This window comes from Crocodylus porosus, unplaced genomic scaffold (assembly GCF_001723895.1).
Source record: "Crocodylus porosus isolate Cpor-Errol unplaced genomic scaffold, CroPor_comp1, whole genome shotgun sequence".
Classification (NCBI taxonomy): domain Eukaryota; kingdom Metazoa; phylum Chordata; order Crocodylia; family Crocodylidae; genus Crocodylus; species Crocodylus porosus.
Window position 1 is genome coordinate 767,672 of NW_017728925.1, and position 16,365 is coordinate 784,036.

Below are 16,365 nucleotides of genomic sequence, written 5' to 3' on the forward strand. Positions count from 1 at the left end.
GGGTGACGTACAGCATGGACAACGCCCCAGAGGGGGAAGCATCTCTCCCAGCATGCACTGGGGTGATCTATTCAGCATCAACACTGTTCTCTCTGAAAAGCAGCTCTCAGAGGAGGCAGCTCTGGTCCTTGGCTCCTGTCTGAGTCCTGACCCCACAAGCAGTTACTACTGTGTATCACCGCTGTAGGCCTGTGTCCGTCAAATTCAATGCCACCAGCTCACGGGCAGATACTGGGGATGTCAGGTGCACCTTTCAGAGATGAGGTGGGAAAGAACTACTCTCTCCCTGGGCCCATAGAGAACATGTCTGTCCCAGCCCCCAAGGGTCATGTCACATGCCACCTACCAATCTGGGGGCCATCCATGCGGTACCAGAACAAGAAACACTGGATTTCAGCAGCTGGATCCAGGAGGTAGGTGAGGAGACGGGCTCTGAGGCCTCGGGCCTCCTGGGCAGAAGGATCCATAGCCATGAAAAACCCTGTGCAAAGCAAATGCATCTGAAACAATAAGGGCAGGGTGGGGAGGCCAGGAAAGGGCAGCTGCAGAAAGTTGCATGCCCCAGCACCAGCCTCCCAGACAGCTGCGTGCTCTTCCCCTCGTCCTCATCCCACAGGAGCACAGACAAAGCTCTGCCTCCCAGAGACATCAGCCAGGCTCAGATCCGAGCATACCCAGGCTCTTCTGGCACAGCTCGACCACAGCAGACCCTGCCTGCTCCCTGCTGGGACTGGGGAAATGCCCTCACAGCCCAGTCATGGACAGAACCACCTGTTTCTGGTCCCAGTCATATTGAATTGCAGGAGAAGGTGAGAAGTTCTCCCCTGCTGCACTCCAGGGGGTCCTGGGACAAGCCCCCCTGTCACACACCTGTTGTGGCTGCTGGGGGAGGCCCCCAGGGCTTGTGCCTACCATTGCCTGTGGTGTGGTCAGAGCCCAGCCCCTGACCGGTGCCTCGCACCCATTCGAAGTCATCATTCTCGTCCTGGTACCAACCACATAGGCCCTTCTCGAAGTTGCAAGACAGCTCTGTCCAGAAAGTGGAAAGACCAAGACATAGAATCATGAAATCATAAAAAATGCAGGTTGGAAGGGACCTCAGGTCATCCAGTCCAACCCCCCTGCTCAAAGCAGGACCATCCCCACCTGCATGAGTACAGCCAGGGGTGGACAGGGGAGGCTCCAGAGCAGCTGCTATGTAGCTGGCACACCCAGGCTAAGCTCACCTGCTCTGGGCTGAGCCCCACATGGGGGCAACTCTAGGCCTGCTGTGATCCACCTCCCTGTCCATGCTACACAGCTGCTCACTAGTGGTTAAAAGTAAGGAGCTGGGAGCCAGGACTCCTGGGCTCCCTGCTCCCCTGATGGGGAAGCCATCAGTGAGAACAAGCGACCTGGAAGTCAGCAGCTCCCTGGCTCCTCTCCCAGCCCTGCTACTAATTCCCTGTGTGATCCTGAATAACTCACTTCATTTTACCCATGCCTCAGTTTCTCCATCTGTAGCGTGTCATTGGGAGGCTGAATCTCCTGCCCTTGTGAGGCACTGGGGCATCCCTGTGTGAAAGGACCAGGCCATTTACAATCTAACTCCCCCCCCCCCACACACTTCTTGCTAGGCAGAAAATAAAGAACAAGCACTGAACATGCTTGGCTGGGCCACATGGTGCAGCTCTTCTGCTCCTGCAGCAGGTGCAGACAAGCAGAGAAAGCAGAAGCACCCAGATGCTCCAGTATCCCCAGATCCAACTCTCTGGGCTTTGAGAAATGTCCCCATTGCTTACAATGTGGCCAGGATCCCTAGGATGCCAGGGCCCTAAGCCTTACAGCACAGTCCCTTTCCTCCAACAGCCACTAACTGAGTCAATCCCTGCCAGCCAAGGAAGACTCTGGCTATGATCAGAGACTTGCCCGCTGTCCGTGCTGTACTGGTCACTAACACATGGGCACCTGCTGCATTGGCCCTGTCTGCTCCAGCTAAAACCAACCAACAGCACAGCCTGCTCCCCCTCCAAGGGACACTAATGGGGTCAATCCCTGGCAGCTCTAGGGCCAGGCCTCTGCAGCAAGTGCTGCTCAGGTCCTAGTAAATCACCCAGTCACCCACTGGCACTGGGAGGCACCTGCTGACCCCCAAGGAGAGATGTACCTGTGGCCTCTTGGGGCACAACACGAGGGTCGCAGTTCACAAACTTCACATCATCGACAGCCACACTTGCCACACTTGGTACTGCAAGGCCTTGGGGACTCACCAAGCCAATGAGCTCCACCTGAGGGGGAAGGAGCCCTAGTAAGAAACATGAGTCCGATATGCCTCACCCCACAGGACCTCAGCCCAACACTCACCACCCCCATCCCAAGCTGATCAGGACCTCCAGCTCCCCTGTTCCTTTAATGTCTTGGAAAACTCAGCACAGAGATATGGGGCTTGGGAGGGGTAGCTTGGGGACAGCTGCTCTCCAGCCGCAGAGTGGGCAGCAGCTCCTATGCTTCCCACCTGCACTTATGGGACCCCCAATATCCTGCTGGTGCTCAGGCTCAATGACCATTAAGCTCCTGGCCTCTCAGTTCAAGAACCCAACAGGGGCAATATGCTGTCATGTCTCTGTAGGACAGAGAGAGCCTGGCTTCTGCCACCCCACTACCATGGGATGGTAGTGACCTATGGATACTACCACCCTTGGTGGATCTGGAAGGAATGCCTTCAGGAAAAGGGGCACCTGCTCCATCCCCTGCCTCCAAGCTTAGATGGTTGTGCACTGTGGGGGCTTTCCAACTGGTGCCTAAGCTTTGTATCCCACAATGCCCTGTAACCACTCCCTGCCCCTGAAGCTCTGGGCAAGCATGCTCAGCTGACTTGCCCAACCTGGAAGGGTCTGGGTCTCTCTCCGAGAGGAACAGTGACTTTCTTCCACTCCATGCTGCCATTGCCCTGAATGTACCAGACCAGCTGGTGCATGCGCAGTGCATGATCCACAGTGCTGACAGCAATGAATCCTAGCAGATGGAGAAAAGTGTCAATGGGTGGTATGGGCTGTTTGGCAGGATTACTGCTCTGATATAGTGACTGACTGCATGATTGGGAATGCAGGGGGCAGAAGGCTGGGTCAGGGCCTCACAGGGATTTGGAGGGGTGAAGGGACAGGGGACTGTCCTGGAGCTGCAGTTCTGAGAACCCCCTTTCATGAGTACAGCTGGCCCCTCTCCTTGTGGCACCAGGAGCCTCTTCTGCAGCAGGACAGTCAAGCTCTGAGGGGATCCCACCCAGAAGGGCCCCAATCTTGGCACATCCCGGGAGCAGGGGTGCAGCTGAGCCACACTGGGAAGCCACCAGGTCAGCAGCTCACAGGAATGGATGTGGTTACCTTGGGGGTCACTCTGGAGCCAATAGAACATCTCGAGGGAGCAGGCCAGGCCGGAGGGGCCCAGCGGGGGCGTGCGTGCCTTTGCCGCTGTCACCATCTGGCCTGGAGCACGCTGCATTGCCAGGTAGCTGCCTAAGCAGAGAAACAGCCTGGAGCAAGCATGGCAGGGCTGGAGGGAAGTCATCCCTCCCCCTTCATGCCCCGGCAGTGCCAGCCACCCCCTCCTGCCCCTTCTATCAGGCACTCCCACATCAGCCACTCCATCCTCAGGCAGTGCCAGCTAACCCCTCTCCTATCCTCCCAGCAGCTGCCCTTCTCCTCCCTGCTGTCCACTGCAGAGGGAGCAGCGGTGGGATCTCATTTGCAGAGACAGCCATAGGGGGGTGGAGTGGGGAGAGGGCAGCAGGGATGGGCACCTACTGAGGGACCTGGGGTGATCTCACCTGCAGAGGTATTGGTGGTATGGTCTGTGCCAGGGCTCAGGGCCTCGCTGGCTCTCATGGTCACCCACTGCAGCTGACCCACGCTGACGTCCCTCCAGCCCCCAGACCCAGCCTCAAAGTCAGTGTCTCCTGCAAAAACAAAGACCTCAGCAGCCTGCAGCTGCCCATGCCTGGGACCCAGCATTCATGTGCTCCCCAGCCATACAGCCAGAAGCAGAGGGACATGGAGTGCAGCTCTGGCAGCCTCAGCCCTGAAGGTCTGTGCCAAAGCAAGTGCCTGGGCTGTGCAGACCCCAGGCCACCCACACTGAACCCCCCAGGCCTGCCTGTGCTGAAGGAGAGCTCCCACTGCCAGGAGCAAGCAGCCAGCTGGCACTTCTCTCATACCCTAAGGCCTTGTTGAGCCAGGGGAGATAAGGTCTGGGGCCAGTGCACAACCCTGAGCACTACAGGCTGCCCAGCACTAGCATCTCACAGCCTTGAAGAGTTCCTGGCCTGCTACACTTACCCAGGCTATGGTTCCCTCCTGCCAAAGCTACCAGGGCAGGGCTGACTTAAAAGCAGGGCTTACATGTGATCAAAGCCTTTAGACTAGGCAAGGCAGGGCAGGGCAGGGCAAGGCAAGACAAGGCTGGAGTGGCAGGGACTGCAGGTCAGGACCAAGGGGTACTGGCCAAGCTGTGGGCACAGGCAACCCCAGGCTGGACTGGAAAGTGGCTGCAGAACTAGACAGAGGGCACTGGCATATTCCCCAGCGGGAAGAGCAGAGTGTGCCATAGCTGACACTGAGGGGCATGGGCAGAGCAGCTGTGAGGCCAACTCCTTCCCTGCTGTAGCCAGGGCTCTCAACCCCTCAGCACCAAGTGCCAGGCCTTGCTCTGTTCCCCTGGTATTATGAAGCCTGCCCCTCTCCAGCACAGCCCCATGTGATCCCTTACCACAGAACTTCTCATCAGCGCTATTTTTACATGCCACTGCAAAGTCACAGGCCGACTCCTGGCTGATGCATTCCCCATCTTCACAGACGAACTTCTCTGGGCTACAGGAGCTATTGATTTCAGGGACAACAACAGCTCGCTTGCCTGAAGAGGGGAGACAGGAATTGGATGGTTTGCCCAGGAGCTCAGCAGACAGGCTACATACCCCAGGCACAGCTGGAGTGCATGAAAGGACCTTGTGGCCCAGACCGTGCAGTGAAGAGTGGCCAGAGGGGCCCTTTCTGTCCACTCACCTGCTGCCTGTTTGCAGTCTGGAGACAGAATCAGATCATCCAAGGCAATGTGCCCCTTCTTCCCTGTTCCAATTACCCCTTCAATGACAATCTGCATGCAAAAAGCAAGCTACACTTAGCACAGGCACTAGGCCAGCACCCAGCTTCATATGAGAACTGGCATTGCATTACATTTTGCAGAAACTGGGCTCGGTGCGCTGGAATATGAGGGCTCTGCTACCTCGTATCCAAAGGGAAAGAAGAAGGGTTCCTGATTTGCAAGGCCGATCTCTGTGGTAACTTGTTTCCCTGGGGAGACTTGGCTTTGATAGGGCACCAGGTCTGAAGGGTTCAGGAGGTGGACGGAGAGTGAATGGGGTGTGTGGTGGGAGTCAGGGCCAGGCTGGAAAAGGTGCCAGACTGGCTTCCCTGTGGGCCTCTGTTGTGGCCAAGGAATGTACAATCTGGGCAGAAACAGTGCAGGCTTCTTTTATGCTGCCCTGCCAAGGGCCCTCACCCCCTCCTCTGCTTCTCCCCAATTAGGGATTTCATTTCCATTTCCCACCCACTCCTGTGCCCCTGGGTGTGGGACCAGCCATGGTGATGACTTTCTCCACTGTTCTCCTGGAGCCTGGACTAAAAACCATTATGCTTCTTGTCCATTTCTCTGGGGCACCATTGCAACAGGGACCTTTCACACCCTGTACAGTGACCAGCTTTGTCCCCCAGGCCTGTAGTGCGTCACAGCATGAGTTAACTGCCCACCTCAAAGTCCTTGTTCACGTTGAAGTCCACTTTCTCCCTGAACCAGTAATCGCCCAGGTCCCCAGTCCTGCCTCGCACCAGCGTCTGGGTAGCATTGGCCACATAGTAGATATTGATGCTGTTGGTGGCCGAGCCATAGAGGTAGGAGTAGAACACGAGCTGGAACCAGGACACGCGGATGGACAGTGAGGACCACGGTCTCCCTGCACTGGAAACCCTCCTTATTTCTTTTAGCACCCTCATCCCCACAGCTGCCTGAGAGTGTCCTGATGTGTTCCCAAGCACCCAAAATGTGAGAGCTCAGGGCATTTACACAGAGTTAACTCCAAGATGAGGTAGCCTGAGGCAAGCAGTGCAGGCTCTTCAGGGCCCCTGAAAAAAGCCACTTTTTCAGCTGTAACACCATTCAGCCAAACCCACCATGCATCACATACATCTCAGATCCTCCAGAAGAAGTGTTCTCCTGAGCCACCAACCCCCAAGAAGATGCTGTGTAGCTCACACCATGAAGCCCTTCACCAGCCAGCTGGCACCCAGCCTCCCTACACATCCATAGCACTGGAAAATCCTGCCCAGTTGCTGAGAAGGGTTGCTTCCCTCCAACCTAAAGGCTGTGGTAGCAGTGGGCTCTCCTCACAATCCATTCAGTTCAGAAGTTGGTGACTGCAAACAGATTCATTTACTGAGACTCTCCAGGCAAAGGGCCAGGTACCAGCCCTTCCCTGCGCTGCTTAGCTTGGAGATCCGACCGGAGGCCTCACAAGGTGCTATGGGCCCTGGGGCCCTGCAAATTCCAGTGCTTTTTGTAACTTCCCAAGGGGCTGGTTTCTTCCCAGTCACATCCTGATGCATACAGTATGGGAGTGCATGTGTGCATGTGCAGGCAAGGAAGGGCCCGAGCTTGTAGTCCCTAGATTTCTGTTTGCAGATTTCACCTGTCCTCTCTCCAGGAACACGGGGGACACTAGCAGCACTCAGAGCAAATGAGTGACTCACAGAGCAGGAGCTGTTCCCAGTCGCCTGGAAGACTGGACTGGTCAGTCTGGCCAAGTTTTTCATCAAGTCTGTCTGGTTGTAACTAACATGGAGGAAATAGCCTGTGGGAGACAATGAGCAGCTACTAAATATTAAATGTCCCACAGGCAGTCTTTGGAGCAATGCTTGCTGGTATGACTGCCCACACCCCAGGCCAGGCACATTTGAATGGGGACTGCCCAGCTAGAGGGATGAAGAGAAGCAAGTAGCAGAGAAAGCAAGAGTCCAGCAGGCAAGAATAGCCCACCAGGGTCAAAGTGCACATCTGCCTAGCACATCAGGCTCTCACACAGTAAGCCTCACTGTGCCCCTGCTCTTTGGGATCTTAACTCCATGACCTTCCCTGCACAGAGGCCCCACATGGGTTCATGGGTACTCCAACAACAGTGCTCTCCAGAAGGTGCAAACCCCCTCTCTAGGCAAGGCAAACAGCCTGCAGCCAGGCCTTTTCATGGGAAGGAAGACTGAGCTGATATGTTTTATCTTGGGAGTCTGAAGGTCAACAAGAACAGCTCTAACTTGGACAAACAAATACATCTTGAACACTGAAGCCATAAAAGACCTATTTGAAAGAGGCCTTGCCAAGTTTAAAAAGTGGATGCAACAGCAGGCCTCAGTGGCATAGTGGGGGGGGGTGTGCACGCACATGCGTACATGTGCATTATGTGTGCACGCATGCGTGTAAGCTTTGTCCTGAAGTCACACTGAAGATCACCACTTTAGTTGCCCCAGCTGTAAAAGGTACCAGGCCGTTCACACTGGGTAGTCATAGGTACGTGGGCCACACTGTTCTCTTGTGGTCAGCTGCTGCACTCTTGTGTAACAGGCCTTGTGGCGGAGGACCCCTTTGTCCTCACTGAGAAATCAGATACCATTACATACGTTACTGGGGAAGCTGTACAGCCCTGCGGCCTCAGTACTGGCCTAGCTCTCAGGTAGCCTGCGGCCTGTTCCTAGCTCTGACCTGCCCTGTAACCTTCCCTCCCACCCTGCTTCTTCTGGGCTTGTAAGCAGCTGGAGCAGAGCCCAGCTCTTGCTACCTGTACATCACCTAGCACAGTGGGGCTAGACATGGCTGCATGACTTATGAATAAGTCAGTGCATAGCCAGAGTGCTCTAACTGGGGAGAACTGGGAGATTGTGGGCTCTAGCTCCCAACCACCCCCAGGGGCTGACGAGTCTTCCTTCCCAGTGACCATGCAGACAGCAGTGGGGCATTTGAGGAATAACACTTCAGCCCTGCTGCCTGGAGAGTAGCCACATCAGCACGAACACTGTGGGAGCGGTAGGGTGAGACGGCCTCTATCTCTGAGGAGGTCTGTGAGGTGTGCAGGACCTGCTTACAGACATGCGGTCAAGCAGTTCACCTTTACAATCTCCTACGTTCCGTTTTCCCGGCACTGCCCTAAAATAAACACGGGGCCGTTTTATCTCAAGAGACTGGATGGTGCTTCCGAGAAGGACATTGTGTCTGTCCCCTCACAGAGAGGCCAAGGACAGGGAGGGGCTGTGGCCAGGTCACGCCAGCAGAGCACTCTAAGGCTACCTGTCTGTGGAGCTGCAGAGGGACAAGGGTGGCTTGGGGGAACAGGCAGCTAAATGATTTCAAGGAAGCCAGCACTGTGGCTAGAGTCAGACAGGGCTCAGCTCCCGAGGCCCCTGGCACCAACATGGGTGCGACTCAAGCAGCCCTTCAAACCAGGCGGAGGCCCTGTTTGATGCACCCTGCACTGAGTGAGGTCCCAAAGAGCTGAGCAAAGCAGGCTTGTCTCTGTGCTGTAGGGTGGTGGGGATGCCGGACAGCGAGTGTTTCAGTGGATTCTGTGTAGAGACCATGCAGGGCAGCAAAGCAGAGGTGAACAAATCCTATGGCCCCAACAGGCCAACACGTACCTGCCTTGCTGTTGCTGCTGTGGTCCCGGGTGGGCTGGCCATACAAAGTCACTAAATCTAAGCTGGTGTTCCTGTTCCAGGTTAGGAGACCGGGCACAGTTTTCCAGCCACAGAGGTCTGCCTCAAAGGAGCAGACCCTGAAGGATTCTGGGAGGAAAAAGCAAATGTTACTGGGGGGGACACCAAGTAGGGAGGGAGGCCCCTCAGCCCTTTAAGGGCAGGGGAGCTCTGGAGGGCACCCCAAGGCGAGCAAGACTGGGGACTCTCTTCTTTATGGTGCCCTCTCTCTTATGCACATGTGGAGCCCTGGCTCTACACTGTGTAGGGCACACTCATGGCAGGGGGGGGGGGCAAGCATGGCTCCAGCCTATGATCACTGCAGCATGGGTAAGTATGACCAGGACGGCAGCAGGTCTGGCTCTTCTTGCCCTGGAGGTCAGGAGAGAAGAGGACAGCTGTTCTCCTCTGCCTGGGCAGTGTCTAAGCCGCTCACACAAGGCACCAGGAACAGCATCGAGCTGGATATAACACTTCACTTCACACAGGGAATATGGGCCCAGGTTTGGGGCCTGAGCTCTGCCAGAAACTCCTCCAGGTGGGTGGGTTTATAGCAGCCCCAGGGATGCTGTAGCACTTTCTGTGTATGCATCACTGCTCTCTGCAGATGGAGCTGGACCCGCTTGGCTAAAAGTTCTTGGTCCTTCCACCTCCATGGCGGGGAGGGGTTGTGCTTCACAGGGTAAGAAAGGCCTTGGGACTGAGGGAAGATCCAGGCACTGGGCTGTTCCTTACCTCCCATCCGGCTGCAGTCCCTGGGCTTGGCGTAGGCCCAGCTCACATACCAGGGTGGGAGAAAGCTGTGTCTAGCTAACGCTCAGGCTCTCAGGAGTGATTCCAGCTGGATTCTCTTCTATCCAAGCCATCTCACTCTACACAGGAAACCTCCTTGCAGCCCAGGAGCAGAACCTCCCGTGGGCCTGAACATGCCCTGCTCTGGGTTGTGGGCCTGAGCCCAGGACCATGAGCATCTAAGCTCCCCAGCAATAAGGGCACCGACCCCTTGACACATAGTGGGGAATACTCCTAGCCTGGTCCCAGGATGGATAAGAGCTTGCCAGTGTCCCCATGCCTCCCATCTCCATATATGCATGGCCACAGACTCCCCTTCAGATCTCCCTGCATCACCCACTCTCTTTTTCCTCCTCTGGCCAGCACCCAGGCCCAGGGACACTCACTGCACTCTAGCTCAGACTCATCTGAGCCATCTCCGCAATCGTCACTGCCATCACAGAATCGGTCCTTCCCCACACACGACCCACGTTCACATTTCTGCTCCTCTGGCCCACACACTTGGCTCATGAGTTCTGAGTTCAGGCAGGAAAGGAAAGAGTTAATCAGAACTGGAAGATAGGGCAAATCTCAGCTGTGATCCCTGCCCCAGGGTGAGCAAGATGGACAGAGATGGGGTAGGACGCAGCAGCATGACAGGGCGTGGGTCCCTTCAGTTCCCTGGTAAAGGAGGACAGTACAACTCCCAGGAAGAGAAGGGGTAAGGGGACTGGAAGGGGTCCTGGAAGCCAGGACAGTGGCTGGACCCTTTCCCCTCAGCAGGTGGGTCAGCCTGGACAGGCCTCTTTCTTGGGTGAGAAGAGGTAGAGCTGGCCAACCTCTGTACTGCACAAGGTTTTAGGAGCTTGGGAGGGGGGGGGACACCCTCTGCCCTCTCTTAGCTTGCCCCACTTCCTCAGCATCGGATGGAGTCGCAGAGACATGTCCCTCTTCAAGAGGCCATGTCCTTCTGGCTGCGGTCAATACAGGAGGCAGTTCAGAGCATTGAAGGGAAAGGTGGGAGGGCAGCAAGCTCAGCTTTCCAAAGCAGGTGGAAGAGGCTTCTTCTCCTGCCATGGACAGACTGAAGAAGGGAGCAAGAGAACAACCCTTGAGCTGAGGGATACTGTGAACTTCTGTGGGGCTCTGCATGGAGGTGGTGGCTGGAGAGCCTAGGACTTGGCTGTATCCTGGCTCAGCACTCAGACACCTCATCTCTGCAGGCCATGGCTCATTCCTCCTCTCAGGCAAGAGGCAGGTGGCCCAGGCCAGTGTAGGAACAGGAGGGGTCTGTCTTACGTGGAAGGCCACAGTTCCTGAACTCGATGTCATCAATGGCCAGGCCTCTCAGCTGCAAGAAGCTCTGTGTTGAGGAGAAGGTTATCTGCCGTGACACAAGAGAATATGGTGTTGGTGTGGCTCAAGGCATTGCCACAACTGTGGTGGCCTGAGAGGCTGGCATAGTCAGTGTGCCCCGCTAGCACCACCATGCGTCCTACTGCAGACCCAGCTGGATGCCAGCTCTGAGCAGCACAGACCCCTGCTAGGAGGGAGGTCTTCCCATGCTGCCCTCTGAACTCCCTTTGCCCCTGTGGAGCTTATCGTGTCCTTGCTCTGCCAGCCAGACTCCCAGGTCTCCTCTCTCTGAGGAACCCACCAGCCCCTCTGCTTTGCCACAGCTTGATCTGCTCTATAAAATACAGTGGGAAAACAAATGGGCAAAGCCTCCCATCTGGGCTCTATGGCCCATCCACACTTTCCCCCACATAGACATGAGCCTGGCTCTGTCCTGCACTGAATTCACCCCTAGCCTGGGAGTGCTGCAGACACCCCCACCCCTTCCTTTGTGTCCCCATCAGGTGGAATCAGGGGCTCTGAAGGGAGCCCAGCCTCCACCACATCCACAGCCACATCCACAGCCACAAGCATGGAGGCTGCAGCCCTGCTCTGTAGGAACCGAGGGGTTTTCACCCCCTGCGTGAGTGGGAGCAGGTCCTGGGGTGCTCCACCAGCCGTAACTTAATACAGCTTAGTGACAGGCTGATTGCCCTCATGCCAGACACAGCTCTGTGTTAAATCAGCCAGCTGCCAGGAATCAAGAGCCCAGGAGCCTGTTCCGGATGCTCCACTGATCTCCAGAACCAGAAGCACCTTGCAGCACCTCTGGCTCCATCTCTTGTGGCTGCCATTGTGCAGCACATCACATGCCACTGGCACTAGGTGCCCCGGTCTCTGCTAGCATGGCCCCAGCAGGCAGAGGCTGGGTGAGGAGCTCCTGACCTGGAACTTCCCTGGGACCCGGCCTGGGTATGCAACCAGCTCCCTCCAGGCATAGACACTGCTCTCCGGGCTCTGCCACAGCGTCACCGTCTCGTTTGCATGAGTCAGCTCCATCTGCAGAGCAGGCAGGGCCGATCCGTTGAAACCTGCAGTGAAGCTGAGATACTTGGTCACCACTCCAGAGCCTCCCGGATGACCCAACTACACCCCCAGCACTACCAGCTCCAGCTAGTGCCCTCCCCCTGCACCCTAGCAAGGGGCAAGGGTTTGTTGGAGGCACCCTATTTGGGCCTTTTATTCAGCAGTGCTGAAAGCCACAGATAAGGCCTCAGCTCTGCCAGCCTTTCACAGGCACATGGCTCTATAGCTTGTAGGGAACTGGCAGCCCAGACTCCTGGGCTCTGAAATATTCCACTTGAATCCTGGTAGAAGGGCACAGTTCTGGAGGCAAACTCAAGAAGGCCAAGCAGCATGAAGTGACTCTGCGCCCAGCGGCCTTCTAGAGAACAGGACAGGCCCGGCTCTCAGCTCTGTACGCTGACTTGGTGGGTAGTCTCCAGCCCCCTGTGCATCAGTTCCCCCATCTTTAACTGGGGGATTCCATTAATGCGGGTGTCAGAAGGGACTGAGAAATGCTGGGCAAGGTTTGGTGCATACGAGCCACCCAGGATTCCAGATGGATCAGGGAAGAGGTCCACCGAGCCCAGACCGTGTCTCCAGAAGGGGCCAGTACCAGCTTTCCCATCCCAGGCAATATCATGCTAACCAGCTGAGAGTCCTGCGGGCCCTGTCCTAGCTACCTGCGTCACAGATGCACCCAGCCCAGCTGATCATACCCCCAGAGGGGTGGCATGGTCCCCAGCCCACTGTAGCTACCCTCCAGTACTTGCTGAAGCACTAGGTTCTGTGCTGAGCAAGAGGCCCTTCAGCCCACAGCAGTGCATCCAAGGGCATGCCCCAGCTCTCTAGACAGACATAGTAGAGTGCAGTGCACAGCCACATACCTGCTCCCCACAGGTGATACCATGCATGGATCTCACAGGTGGATGCTGCCTGTCGCATCACAGGGGACCTTAACCTAGCGGTGACAGCCAACTTCCCTCTGCTCATCTCTGCTGCCATGTACCAGCCTGGCAAAAGCACACATGGGGAGGACTGACCACACAGAACAATGAGGTCAAGACAGACAAGGAGGCATGGTCCTTGCCCTGGCCCAGTTCAGCAGATGTACACAGGAGACATCTTTGCTCCATGGTATGCGTATTCTCCCCAGAAGCATTACACAGCCGCATAAAACAGGTCCAGTTCTGAGGTCCTCACAGGCACCAAAAGCAGAAAAGTCACATCAGAGGAGAGATTCCAGGGGGGGAAATGTTTCAATCATTATGGAGCAATGACACCCTGTGAGAGGGCATTCACACAGGTTTTGGAGGAACACACGGGCCTGTGGAAACATGAAACTCAAGCCACTGCTGTCCATGCAAAGACCTTCCCTGCTGTAGCTCATGGCACCAGGAACTGGCTTCCTCCCTGCGCCCACTCCCCACTATCCCAGTGCCTTTCCTACTCTCTCCCTGCCTCCATCATACCTGTGCCTCTGTAACTGTGTGCAGGAAAGCTGTGATATGCTTGTGGCATGACAGACACCACACACATGGCAAAGGGGTTGTGTTCAGTGGAGCTGGACCCCACCATAGGTCTGCCTACCTGTCTGTCCCTCCTAGTATCATTCTTTTCATGTCTCTGAAGGAAATGAAGTGCCATATTTTTCATTCTGACATCCTGAGATATTTTAATGCACCAAGCAAAAGACCCTCACCATTGTGGTTTGCTCGGCAACGAGAACTCGCAGAACGTGCAAACTGACACAGACAAGCAAGCCCCAGGCACAGAAATGGGCTGTGGCCACATGGTGCTTGTACAATGTAGGCACTATAGACCGCACAGAGGCAGAATCTGCATTGTCCCACATCTTGTGTAGGGCAGAGAGGAGTAACCTCACCTACCTTATTTAGGAGCCCTTTCACCCACCAACCAACAGAGCATCTGCTTCCAAACGGCCATTTTTGGTACATCTCAGCCTTAAACAGACAAGGTCAGGAGTGACAAGGAGACCAGGTGGCCCCATCGCAGGGGCTGGCAGTCAGGCAGGGTCCAGGGTTCCAGGCCCAGGTGAGAACACAGCAGCACATCTAAGCCCAGGCACCAGCCCTAGCTACAACCGCCAGAGGGTAAGGGGATTTTTCCAGCCCCTATACCTTGGCACAGTGCTTGCAGGTGGCTTACCCAAATTAGTGCTTCGGGTGTGATCTGAGTGGGGCCCTGTCCTCCCTGTGGAGATGATGGCATGGTTTCGGCCCCATCTGTAGGCTGATGTGCTCACATCCTGCCAGCCGCAGTTGCCATCTTCAAAGTCACAGGTGAAGGGAGTTCCCAGCGTGGCGGATTCTTTGTGGTACCCTGATGGAAGCAAACAGTGCTGGGACCCCCCTCATAGAGCAGGACTTGGAGCAGCAGAGCAACAGGATATGACTCTGAAGCTCTGGTTGATCCATGTCAGGGCCATGCCCAGCCAAGGATCACTGCAGTTGCCACATCCCATGGGAGGTCAGAGAAATCCCTCCTCGCTTCACCCGTTGTAGGGTCTAGGCTGCCCTGGGCTCCAGCTGAGAATAGTGGTGAATGCTGCATGAAGCATTCACCAGCAATCCATGATGCAATGCCATGGTGTAAGGGAGGCAAGCAGATGAGCCCATCACCCTGCCCCTGCCCCCTGCCTGCTTGACCAATCAAGGGATGAGTCATAGCACACACACAGCCCTAGCTGACCAGGACAGGGCTCCTCTAAGGGTTGCTGCACTGTTGCCTATTCACCATGTGAGACATGCTCACCCAGGAAGCCAGCTCCCTGCTCCTTACCTCCACCCACACACTACAGCACCACTGCACAGGTAGAATAATAGTAGTACTCTTGGATGGGCTGGCTGCAAAAACCAAACTCAGGCCCTCTGGGTGTAAAAAGCATAACTAGGTCTCACAAGGCACAGCCAATAGCTGACTCAGATCATGGGAAGCAGCAGGGGGAAAAAGATAATTGGGCTCTGAGTACATTTCCCCTGCACTCTGAGGATGGGATTGCTGCCCAGGTAGGTAGCCTGACACCAGCCAGCACCACTACTGCCAGCAGGGCAGCAATGCCTAAGCAGATCCCAGCACAGGTTCCCCACCTAAGTCTCTACCCAGGGTCCTGGGCTGGTTTTGCAGCCCATGCTCAATAAGCTGCTGCAGCATCTGCCCTGATCTCAGCACCTGCACTGGCTGGAAGCCTGCTAGGATGTGTCCACATGAGCTACATGCAGCCCTTTAGAGGGGAGCTGGATACCCCTTTTGTCAGGTCCTGCAGTGCAACCTGGGCGTCCGTGCTCCCAGCCCTTTTTCTCAGAGCAGGGTTCAAGGAGCAGGGACGCTAGGGGAACCAGAGCTGCTTTGATTGCAGGCTGAGGCTAATCACAAGAAATCAGCTGTGCAGAAAGACCCAGCCAGAAGGCACCAGGCAGGAGGAGAAAGGGCCGGCAGGAAACTCACCGCACTGGTTCTCATCTGAGCAGTCCCTGCAGTCGCACACAAAGTCACACACCTTCTCGGCAGGGCTGGAGCATCTGTTGATGAAGATGGACTGGCTGAGAGGATGAGGCCCAGCTACCCAAAAGAGAGAGAGAGGATTACACAGTAATCAGTGATAGGTGACCCCCAACACTGAGAGGGGGAAGAAATTGCATACCCCTGGCTCAGCTAATGCAGAGTCCTGTCCCACAAGCTAAAGCTCCTACTAAGCTACATGGACCTTCTCATGAGAGCAGGCCAGCAGCTGACATTTCCAGGGCTTTTTTCCAGCTGAGCTGAAGCTTGGTTCAGCTCCTGTCCTCTTCACCCCATGGCTCCAGGCAGTGGCTTCTGAGGAAGCAGATCACCAATATTCATGGGCCATGGTGCAGAACACGGACAGAAGCCAAGCCCAGGAGGAGAAAAGTCACTGAGAGGTGCAGACAGTCTAAGGACCTGACCTATCTCAGTGCTGAAGCAGGAGAGGTGGTGGGGAGGAATAGGAACTAATTGGCTCTGTGCTTTGGCTTCTCCTGCCTAGTCTCTAGGTTATAATAGGGAACTGGCTAGTCAGGGCTCTGGGGTCCAGTCCCAGGTCTGGGAGAGGATGAGACCCACAAGAAACTGGGGATTTGGGGTCTATTCCCAGCAACCTTGGTCATATTTGCCCTCTGCCTCAGGTTTCAACACCGCCAGAATGAATGTGTCAGTGGTTAATTTTGAAACAACGCTCTTGTGACTGGGTTTGTTTATTCTGTGTTCTAGTAGGTCAGAAAAATAAGGATCCAATTCAAAACAAGAGAACCTGGAATCACAAGGTTAAAATTAACCCCAAAGTTTTTTCCCCCTTTTTTTTGGCTTTTTGAAATGACACCTTTCATGCTCCTTTGGAAGAGAGCTGCATGCTGCAATCTTCCACAAAACAGTCTCTATCCACCATCCAGCT

The 16,365-nt window shown here is 55.6% G+C and overlaps 1 protein-coding gene across 1 annotated transcript in view; it reads right to left on the reverse strand.

The window, feature by feature from the left end:
* Positions 1–16,365, reverse strand: part of MAMDC4 (MAM domain containing 4) — a 28,785-nt gene that overhangs the window by 9,770 nt on the left and 2,650 nt on the right. The window contains exons 2-18 of the mRNA XM_019540498.1: positions 15,402–15,515; positions 14,103–14,276; positions 12,821–12,946; positions 11,817–11,962; positions 10,836–10,920; positions 9,944–10,072; positions 8,709–8,855; positions 6,777–6,877; positions 5,781–5,939; positions 5,037–5,127; positions 4,744–4,887; positions 3,806–3,934; positions 3,363–3,494; positions 2,864–2,994; positions 2,147–2,267; positions 913–1,029; positions 347–481 (exon numbers count right to left, since the gene is read on the reverse strand). Coding sequence (XP_019396043.1) covers positions 347–481; positions 913–1,029; positions 2,147–2,267; positions 2,864–2,994; positions 3,363–3,494; positions 3,806–3,934; positions 4,744–4,887; positions 5,037–5,127; positions 5,781–5,939; positions 6,777–6,877; positions 8,709–8,855; positions 9,944–10,072; positions 10,836–10,920; positions 11,817–11,962; positions 12,821–12,946; positions 14,103–14,276; positions 15,402–15,515 — 2,181 coding nt within the window. The remainder of the gene's footprint in view (positions 1–346; positions 482–912; positions 1,030–2,146; positions 2,268–2,863; positions 2,995–3,362; positions 3,495–3,805; positions 3,935–4,743; positions 4,888–5,036; positions 5,128–5,780; positions 5,940–6,776; positions 6,878–8,708; positions 8,856–9,943; positions 10,073–10,835; positions 10,921–11,816; positions 11,963–12,820; positions 12,947–14,102; positions 14,277–15,401; positions 15,516–16,365) is intronic.